Below are 10,215 nucleotides of genomic sequence, written 5' to 3'. Positions count from 1 at the left end.
TTTTAGTAGAGACGGGGTTTCACCATGTTGACCAGGATGGTCTCGATCTCTTGACCTCGTGATCCACCCGCCTCGGCCTCCCAAAGCGCTGGGACTACAGGCTTGAGCCACCGCGCCCAGCCGAGCTGTTTCTGAACCTATACAGAAAGGGCAAAGGGCTGGAGGACAAGGTGGGTGCTCACCCTACCAGACATGAAGATGGGTGGTAATGCTAGAGGAATCTGGGCAGTGTGACGTCATGTAAAACTCAGGGCCAGGCGCAGGGGCTCACACCTGGAATCCCAGCACTTTGGGAGGCTGAGGCAGGAGAATCGCTCCAGGCCAGGAGTTCAAGACCAGCCTGGGCAACACAGTGAGATCCTGTTTCCACAAAAAATTAAAAAATTAGCTGGGTATGGTGGCATGTGCCCGTGCTCCCAGCTACCCAGGAGGCTGAGGTGCGAGGATTGCTTGAACCTAGGATTTTGAGGGTGCAGTCAGCTATGACCCCACCACTGTACTCTAGCCAGACAAATGAGACCCTGTCTCTTAGAAAGAAAAAGACGACCAGGCATGAGGGTCCCCAAGATCACCTGAGGTTTAGTGTCACTAAGTCCCCTGCAGCTACAGGAGGTAAGAGTGACACTGACTCACGGCCACTCACAGGACACAGCACACGCCACGCTCTGAGACGCGCTTCAGGGAACAGTACACAGCCATGTAGCAAAGGAAAGAGGCGTACAGACGGGGCACAGCCTGAGGAAGCCAGGCTCAGGCACCCGAGAGCCTTCCAGGCGAGTCACGCGCGGTGCGCTTCTGCAACGAGCCGTAATGACACGTGTGAAGCGTTGTCTGCCTGAAAAGTTTGTTGGTGACTCATCGCCTGAGGCTGTTACTGGGGGGTGGTCACATCCATACCCTCTGCCTGGCATGTACCGAAATTCCGGAGTCCTGGATGGAAAGTGACGTCCAGCATAAGCCGCAGTGTTTGTGAGGATGAAGCCACCGTCATCGTTTCGGGAAGGTTTCCGTCAGTCCGGGAGCTGATTCCCAGCCGCTCCCCGCCTCGCAGGCAGGCCTTTCTTAGGGCAGCCACGAGGCGTTCCACGGAGCAGAATGTGTGAATAGCCACGGAGCGTCTGGGAAGATGCTCAGCTTCATCCGTCATCAGAGAAAGGCAGGTTCAGAGACAACGGAAGCTCACGTGACGTGGGCAGGACCGGCTCGTGGACAGAGATTAATAACATCAATTGTGGACATAATTTCTGTTGTAATTCAGCTGCTCTCAGCATGAAACGCTAGGCATGGTTTTCAGCTGTTTTAATTCTGCAGCTACGGGGGATAAGCGCCGACGCCTGCAGGTCCTCCACGCGGAGCTGCAGCTGGGAGCGTGACGCCTGAGCTGGCCGGCCCTCTTCCCCCGTTCTCCAGCGGTTGGCAGCACCCCGCCGGTCCACTGTTCCCAGCGGCTGGACCGCAGTGCTCTGAAGTAGCAAATACCTGGTCCCTCAGAATCTCTCCTTCTCTAGGCCATCCCATGGCAGTATCTGAATAATTTTACAACATCTCACCGTGGACTACTGTGCCCTCTTTGCTGCTGGAAACTGGGCCCTTTGTGTCCCTAAATGTAATAGTATCACGGAACCAATTCCAGGCGTCCCAGAACCGGTGCAGACGACTCATCTGTGCGACTTTTCTCTGCGACCACCTCCAGCCCAAAATTGGTCAGCTGGGCTGATGCAGAGAAGAAGCCAGCAGGAGAGGAACATTGAGACTGACTGGGAAGAACCGGCCTCCGTGCTTGCAGTGGCTGACCACCCACGTCCGGGAAGATGGTGAGTGGCGTGGAGCATCACTGGCACGTTTCCTGGTCAATTCAGGGTCTGTGGAGGAGGCCGAGGGCTGATGCCCTGGGCTTTCTGAAGCCTTGGGTTTGCTTTCGAAGACTGACTGTGTGTTCGGCCGCACACGCAGCTTGTCAGGTCACGCTGTCGGAAGCCTTTGCCACCTGGGCAGGCTGAGAGCTTCCCAGATCATCGAGTCCTAGTTCCTTTCTGTTTAAAAGCTCTCCCCTCAGTCTCTCTTTCCACTCACGTCACCATAAGCAGCAAGGAGAGACCAGGCTGCACCGTCCACGCTGCCTGGAGGTCTCCTCAGCTCCACATCCAGGTTCTTCTGTGCGCCAGCAGGACACAGCCCCACGTTTGCCCAGGGGGTCAGGGCATGCTCCTCACACCCTCTGGGCTCTTGCTGGGAGTGCATTCCTTTTCTTTTTAAAAAATGCTTGTAAATTTATTAGTAGTGCTCCTTTTGAAGGTATGAAAAATGAAACTCAAGGTATAATCCTTACATGAAACAATGAACTAATCTACTCAGGAGTCTTCGCAGAAAACACGATTTGGAAAGACCCTGCCAGGCGCGGAGGCTCTGCCTGTCATCCCAGCACTTCGGGAGGCCGAGGTGGGCGCATCGCCTAAAATCAGGAGTTCAAGACCAGCCTGGCCAACATGGTGAAACCTGTCTCTACTAAAAATACAAAAATTAGCCAGATGTGGTGGCAGGCGCCTGTAGTCCCAGCTACTCTGGAGGCTGAGGCAGGAGAATCGCTTGAACCCGGGAGGCAAAGGTTGCGGTGAGCCGAGATTGCCCCACTGCACTCCAGCCTGGGTGACAGAGTGAGACTCCGTCTCAAAATAAATGAATAAATAAATAAAATAAAATGAAAGCAATTAGAAAAATATTTGACTCCTTACTGATGGAAAAAAATAGAAGGAATAAAAGAAATTAGGAAAATCTATGGGTAAGATTTCCCATAACTAGTATTGAAACGAATAGAAGGTTCAAGATGGATTCTCCACCTCTCCGATTTGTTATGAAGAATAAATACCACCTCACCCACTTCTTACGCCCCTGAGGGAGAAAACTGGTCAGCCTGGCTTTGGTCTGACACCCTCACACTTCGGCTGAGGTCTGGGCATCTCGCTTCACCCGCCTCCATCCCTAACCTTTGGGACTTTTCACGCCGTATTTCTGCTGTCTGTTTCAGGGTCATCTTGGCTTTCCCTGTGTGATCCTCAGGACTCTGCCACCCACTCACTACCTGATTCTAAAGCTACTTCCACATTTATTTATTTATGTTTTTGAAATGGAGTCTCATTCTGTCACCAGGCTGGAGCGCAGTGGCGCAGTCTCAGCTCACCGCCACCTCCGCCACCCGGGTTCAAGCGATTCTCCTGCCTCAGCCTTCGAGTAGCTGGGATTACAGGTGCCCTCCACCACCAGGCCTGGCTAATTTTCACCATGTTGGCCAGGCTGGTCTCGAACTCCTGTCCTCATGATCCACCTGCCTCGGCCTCCCAAACTGCTGGGATTACAGGCGTGAGCCACCGCACCTGGCCGCTACTTCCATATTTTTAGCTGTTTGTCACACCAGCACCCGGCTCCTCGTACCACAGTCCATGTTATTTTTCTAATCCTGCTGTTAACAATTCACTAAAAGCTTAGCAGCTTAAAACAGTTTTGCGGGAGTCCAGAAGTCTGGGGGATTGAACTAGTTTCTCTGCCCAGGGTCCCGTGGCTGAAATCACAGAGCGGGTGGCTGGTTCTCTGCTCAGGGTCTCGTGGCTGAAGTCACAGAGCTGAGTGGCTGGGCTCTCCTGTGAGGCTTCTGGGCTTGGTCAGGTGTTAGCAGAATCCAGCTGCTCATGGCCGCTGGACTGAGGCTTCCTGGTGTGGCCTCCTCCATCTTCAAGCCAACAATGGGACACGGAGTCCTTCCTGTGCTTTGACTCTCTGTCTTCTTCTGCCTCTTCTGTGTGCCATTCCTTCTTTTTTTTTTTTAGATGCAATCTTGCTCTGTCAGCCAGGCTGGAGTGCAGTGGTGTGGTCTGGGCTCACTGCAACCCTGCCTCTGGGGCTCAGGTGATTCTCCTTCCTCAGCCTCCCAAGTAGCTGATATTACCGGCGCCCACCACCACGCCCTGCTAATTTTTGTATTTTTAGTAGAGATGGGGTTTTGCCATATTAGCCAGGCTGGTCTTGAACTCCTGGCCTCAAGTGATCCACTGGCCTTGGCCTCCCAAGGTGCTGGGATTACAGGTGTGAGTCACTGCGCCCGGCCCCATTCCTGCCTTAAAGGGCTCATGTGGTGACCCTGGGCCCACCCAAATAAGATAGTCTCTCTCGCTTAAGGTCAACTGATTCGTAGTCTTAATTACATGATCTGTAAATTGCTTTTGCAGGATAATGAGGCTGAGGCTGGGACCATCTCACACCCTTGGCCCCCAACGGCTCCATCCTTGGCCGTCCTGTTCCCAGAGCCTGCCTGGCACAGCTGGCAGCCGTGCATGAGCTGGAGGGTGGGCTTTGGTGCTGGAGGTGGGCACACCTGTGGCAGGGGCAGCTGCTCCCAGGGAGGACCCCAAGCCCCTTCCCATGCTCACCTCGGCTGCCCTGCGGTGGTCCTCACTGCTGCCCAGCACGTGCGCGTCCACACCCAGACAGCGGAGGCTCCGTGCCAGCCCCTGTAGCATGTTGTCACACACCACACGGAAGGTCCTGGCAGGGACCCGAGGGATGGTGGCCTCAGCCACGGCCACAGGGACCTGCAGTGAGGGCCCGGTCAGCAGCTCCGCGGTCACCCACCCGGCCCCTCACAGCCTCACTGTCACCCGCCCAGCAGAAATGCAGACAAATGAAACGAAACCACCCCAGGGAGCTCTAGTGCTCACATTGGGGGGGCCACCATATGTGTGTCGGGGTATGTGTGTGGCCTAGAGTTGGTGGGAGTCACGGGGAGGGGCCTAGATGCCGCCCTGCGAGGCCCAGTGTCAGGAGGGCATTCTGCCTGAGCAGTGGCCCCCAGTAAAGGGCGGTCCCCACGACAGTCATGCAGGAAGTTCAGCAGGACTCTGCTCCATCTCCCTGCAGGGGGCAGGGGTCCAGGGCCAGGGAGCTGAGTCCCCTCCACACGCTCGACCCAGCGACCTTGTCTCCATGCAGGTCCTTGGTTTATGGACAGACACCTCCTTCCCCAAGAATCCTGACACAGGGACCCTGCGGGGCTTCACGCACCTGCCTGGGTGACGCCGACGCCTCCCGCAGGCCGGGCGGCTCCTGTGTCCCTGGTCTCTCTCTGTGCCTGGGCCTCTGGCTCCCAGCCAGGTCCCCCGACAGGTGGAAGCGGGCGGGCTCTCTGCACAGGGCTTGGTGCACCTCCAGCAGGCAGTAGGCATCAGCAGCTGTGGGGAGTTGACCTCAGCCTCCAGGGCAGCTGGCAGGAGAGCCGTGCGGTGTGAGGAGGGGTCACCGCCACCTGCTGCCCCACACACCTGCGTAGATGAGCTGCTCCTCGCAGAGCGGCCTCCGGTCCCAGTTGGACAGCTGCTGTGTCTTGTCCAGGGTCGTGCCCAGCACCTGCTGCACTAGGAGGCTCAGGCCTCTCAGCCCACTAGCCCTGTCCACGCCTGGGGTTGGCATGCCTGCCACACGCATCTGCTAAGACAGCATCCACAGGTGATGCACCTGGCTCTGGAGGAGGACGGCCCACCACGCCCACTCACACCAGCCACGTGGGGGCCCTGGAGGAGGATGGCCTGCCACGCCCACTCACACCGGCCTCATGGCGGCTCAGGAGGAGGCTCTGTCCACTCCGCCAGTGGCCGGTGCAGCAGAGACAGGGAGAAGGAGCAAACACAGCTAAGGACAGGCTCCATGTCGGGGTTGCAGGCTGCAGATGCTGCACCTACGGACAGCTCTGGGGTTCACACCTTCACCCCTAGGGGCTCCCGCCCAGAGCCGCTCCGAGTGGAACTTGGGGCACTGGTCCCAGGAAGGTGCCCTCACGCCAGATGAGGGGCCCACAGGAGCTCAGGGATGCCCATGCGAGGAGGCTCCTCTCCTTCCCTGGGAACGCCAGACCCACTTCTGCCAGGCCCTGCTCCGGGGCCCTGATGACTGAGGCTGAGCTGACAGGAACCCAGCAGGAGAAGCGCAGGGCCGTGGGGGAGGGGCCTCAAACAGCCCTCAAGCTCCAGGCCCACCCAGGCATTGTGTGAGCAGATCATGGCAGTGGCGCCCACCTGTCTGTGCACCAGCAGCAGGTCCATGCCACCCAGAACCTGCTTCTCCACGTGGGCCAGGGCAGGGCAGGACGTGCCCAGTTTCTGCAGGTCCCCCGCCATCCCATAGCCTGTGGGCAGGAACCATCGTGGGAGGGGCACCAGACCCCAGGTGCACCCAGCACCCCTCCCTGGGCGCATGGAGGAAAGGGTGGGAGGGATGGCACTGTCTCCCCTGACCCCAGGGCTGCCCAGCACCCTCCCCGGGCGCACGGAGGAAAGGGTCAGTCAGAGGTGCGGGCTGCTTCCCTTCTGGACTGGCAGGGGGCCCCAGGGCTTCACTTACCCAGCTTGGTGATGGACGGGTCCGAGAGGAGCTGGGCCACCAGCTGGGAGAAGGCCTGGGCTCCCTGTCCTGCTGGCGGCTGCGTGAGTGCCAGAATGTCAAAAAGGAACACGCGGCCCTCCATGGCCACTTGCAGGAGTGATGGCCGGGGCCGGCCCCCAGCAACGAACACTGGTGTCCACTCCAGGTCCACACCAACCACCTGCTGGGGCTGCGGGCAGAGATGAGCATCTGTGAGCGTCGGGGCCAGCTTGGCTCTGCAGGGACTGCAGCCTGGAGGGCTGAAAAGCTCTGTGAGCCCCGGCTTTGGGGAGACGCCACCCTGCACGTTTGGGGCTGGGGCTGTTGGGGACACTAAGGCCAGCTTTCTATGGCTGGATCAGAGAGGGGAGGCCTGGCTGTTGTGAGCAAGAGCCTGGCCTAGTGCCAACGGCAGTGCCCATGTCAGGGACCCACCCCACATCTTGGGGCCCCATCTGTAAAATGGGGATCCCACGGCAGCTTCCTCAGGCTGGCAGGAGGCCCAGGTGAAGGCCAGCACCCAGCAGCCCGGAGCATCACCAACGCACAGCATGGGGAACGGCTGCCCTCACAGCAGCTCTGGGGCGCCTGGTGGGTCCCTGCCTAGAGGCTGTGCTTCCCTCCAAATGCCGTGCCCCTGAGTCTCCTCCAGTTCTTGGCAGGGAGTCCTGCCACCGGGCGCTGCCCCTGACCTGCAGGAGGGCACCCTCGTGTCTGGCGAGGTCTTCTCGAGAGGCCAGGAGGTAGACGTTCTCCCTGGGGATGGGCAGCTGGTAGTGCTGGTCCTTCATGTCCTTCACGTTGGGCCTCGAGTCAGCGTCAGCCGCCCTGGGAGGAGCAGAGCTGGTGGCGTCCCCATGTCCCTGGGTCCCTGGTCCCCACCCACTCTGACCGCAGGGCTGGAGGGGAATGCTCGGGGCCTGTGTGGTGGGGGCGTCTGGAGTCCTGGCTCCTCCTCCCACACAGGCTCAGTCCAGGCCCCAGCACGACCCCTGCTCCTGCCCCTCCTTCCAGGTGACTGCCCCCCAGACCCTCGGGCAGCCTGCTCCTCAGACCCCTGCGTGGGTTGGCCCGGCCGTGGCCGTGGCTGCAGGGTCCGTGGGCGGCAGCAGCTGCGACGGCCGGCCCTGCTGTCTTCTCTGCTCCATGCACAGGTATGCTTTGTTCTCTCTTGGTTTCTGATTCTCAAGCCATTGGTGTGCAGATTGGTGAGCTGCTGTCCCAAGGGCAGGGGCCATCCTGGGCAGAACCCACCCCTGGCTGGGGTCACCCTGGGGTGCTCACCTCCCCTGGAGCTGGAGCCGGCTGAGCTCTGCAGCCACTGTGGCTGGCAGCTGGTCCTCGGGCAGCAGGAGGTTCAGGGCGCACCTGGCGGCTGTGCCTGGGTCACCGAGGGAGGTCAGCAGCTGAGACAGCTGCTCCTGAAGCCACGGGCTGTGTCCCACGAGGCCCTGTGAGGAGGGTCCGTGAGGATGGGGACGGGGACATGGCTCTGCCCTGAGGGACTCCCAAAGACCCCGACCTCACAGGCTCTGAGGACTCTGGGAGGAGGGGCGGCTGTCCACCCAAGGCCTGCAGTGCCCATCCCGCCTGAGGCCCTGGGTTGGTTCCACAGGACCGAAGCAGCTGAGATGGAGGCACTGAGGCAAAGGCTGTCCACTGCAGCTCAGCCCCGGCCAGCCCCTCCTGGCCTCCCAGCCTCCACTGACCCAGTCTCCCGGCCTCCACTGACCCAGCCTCCCGGCCTCCACTGACCCTCCCGGCCTCCCAGCCTCCACTGACCCTCCCTGCCTCCCTGCCTCCGCTGACCCTCCCGGCCTCCGCTGACCCTCCCGGCCTCCCGGCCTCTGCTGACCCTCCCGGCCTCCAGGCCTCCGCTGACCCTCCCGGCCTCCGTTAGCCCTCCTGCTGTCACCAGGCTTCCACCTGCACCCCAGGTCCCAGGAGCCTGGGGGGGTTTTCTGGAGTACCTGCCTAACCTGCCCCATGCAACGATCCTCTTCTTGCCAGGGGAGCCCCTCTGCCCCTTCCCCTCGTCCTCCTCACTTTGTGGGGTTTGGCTGGCCGGGCTCAGAAGGTCAGGGACGCCCATTCACCCACGGCCCGGGAGGAGACAGAGGGGTGGCCTCCAGGCGGCAGTGACCAAGGGGGTCCCGAGAAGCCTCGTCCTCGCCAGGGTGAGCTCTCGCCCACCCTGCAGTGCCTGTGGCAGTGCCAGCCTGGGAACAGAGGCACCCACAGGCCTGCTGGGCCCTTAGCCCCTGCCAGGAAATCCAGGACCCAGCACAAGCTCCGAGGGTCTCCCTCCCAGCAAGGTCCTGGAGTCCGTGGGTCCAGGGTGGCCTGAGTGTCAGGTGGGAAGGGGGGGACCCATCTGGGAGGCGGAGCTCCCAGACGACCTCCCACCCACAGCCTCAAGGAGGGTCCGCCTGCCTCACTGGCTTCAGGCCCAGCAGCCCGAGGCTGCATCCCTGGCGTGGGTTCCCACGTGGACGACAATACGTGGAAGCCGCCCGCATTCTTCAGGACGTCCGCTGCCCTTCCGGCCGGCTCTGTGCTGGCACCGGGGGGGCCTGGCCTTCCTCCTTCTGGCCTCGCCCAGGCCCCACACCTCTCCGGGGACTCTTGGCCCCCACCCAGCCGCACAGGCAGCTCCGCCGGCCGGTTTAGGTGGCACGGACGCTGCCATCTGCCTGGAACGAGGCCCAGCCAGGCTCCCCCAAGGCCCTCTGCTTCCGAGCGGGCTGCCCGGCCCAGGGACCCCGCACCTGCCTGCCAGGCACATGCCCTAACACAGGGTCTGGGGTCAGCGGCCCCAACAAAGGCCTCAGTCTGCCCGCTTTTGCCCGGAGGCTCCGGGCCTATGCCCCCCAGACAGCTGCCCAGTGCTCTGCAGCCCCACGGGGCAGGGCACGGACTCACTTGCACGTGGTCAGCCCAGTTCTCCTGAGACAGGCTCTTCTGTAAAGGCAAACAGGGGAGGGAGGCGGTTTCCAGGCGGCTCCAGAGGCTGAACAGGGGCTTGGTGGGAGCCCTCCTTGCCCTCACACAGCTCAGACGCTGGCCCACCCCGGTGCCACAGCCCAGGGCTGGGACCCGGGGCCTCCCTTCCCCCAGGCCTGGCCCAGTTTTCCAGCTCTGGGGCGAGACGTGGCCCCTCTCGGGACACCCCTGCACCCCGTGGTGCACAGTGAGTATCCCAGACCAAAGTCTGTGGCTCAGGCCACGATCGCAGCCTGCCAGCCCCCTCCTGCTCACGAACCTCCACAAACCGCTTGTGGCACAGGTGCCGCAGGGCTGCCAGGCGCTGCTGCGTGGCCGCGTGGGGACACAGTGCTGAAAGGGAGGGGCCAGCTCAGCACTGCAGGCTCAGGGCAGCCTTGCTGCTGCCGCCTCCAGGGCAGGTGGGAGATGGCAGAGGGGCTGGCATGCCTTTCCACCCCCTTCCACCTCTACCCGGACCATACCCCCAAACCACCACCTGGGCCCCTGCTGGGGTCCGTCCAACCCAGTCTAGGGGTCCCGCTGGCCCTGGGGTCTCCCTTGCACTGGTGCGGCAGGTCCGGGCCTGCCTGTCTTTCCTCAGAAGGTTCCCGTCCGGTGTCGGCGTCTGCGTTTGTGCCCTGCCCTTCTCCTGATGGCACGTGGAACCCTCCTGGACGAGGCCGGCTGGTCACTGTGGGTCCAATGCCTGGAGCAGGCCCCAGAATCCGCAAGAACTAAGACACACACGCGTCTACACCCTCCATCAGCCTCACCAGAGTCCACACTGACACACACACGTCCACACCCTCCATCAGCCTCACCAGA

General features: G+C 61.3%; 1 protein-coding gene across 10 annotated transcripts in view; it reads right to left on the bottom strand.

The window, feature by feature from the left end:
- EXD3 (exonuclease 3'-5' domain containing 3) overlaps window positions 1-10,215 on the bottom strand; it is a 79,067-nt gene that overhangs the window by 28,516 nt on the left and 40,336 nt on the right. For 9 of the 10 annotated variants that reach the window (XR_004263916.1, XR_004263917.1, XM_032261689.1 and 6 more), the window contains 9 exons: window positions 9,668-9,741; window positions 9,328-9,366; window positions 7,690-7,856; window positions 7,098-7,233; window positions 6,385-6,595; window positions 6,060-6,169; window positions 5,310-5,472; window positions 5,053-5,219; window positions 4,422-4,583 (listed from right to left, as the gene is read on the bottom strand). Coding sequence is in view for 8 of the 10 variants with exons in the window: in XM_032261689.1 (XP_032117580.1) it covers window positions 4,422-4,583; window positions 5,053-5,219; window positions 5,310-5,472; window positions 6,060-6,169; window positions 6,385-6,595; window positions 7,098-7,233; window positions 7,690-7,856; window positions 9,328-9,366; window positions 9,668-9,741 (1,229 nt within the window). In the remaining 2 variants the exon portion in view is untranslated. Of the gene's footprint in view, window positions 1-4,031; window positions 4,343-4,421; window positions 4,584-5,052; window positions 5,220-5,309; window positions 5,473-6,059; window positions 6,170-6,384; window positions 6,596-7,097; window positions 7,234-7,689; window positions 7,857-9,327; window positions 9,367-9,667; window positions 9,742-10,215 lie in introns of those variants that run through there. The other variant, XM_032261697.1, reaches the window with a different exon arrangement.

Source organism: Sapajus apella, unplaced genomic scaffold (genome assembly GCF_009761245.1).
Source record: "Sapajus apella isolate SASKATOON/1434 unplaced genomic scaffold, GSC_monkey_1.0 scaffold126, whole genome shotgun sequence".
Lineage (NCBI taxonomy): Eukaryota > Metazoa > Chordata > Mammalia > Primates > Cebidae > Sapajus > Sapajus apella.
This window is presented reverse-complemented; position numbering and strand designations above follow the sequence as displayed.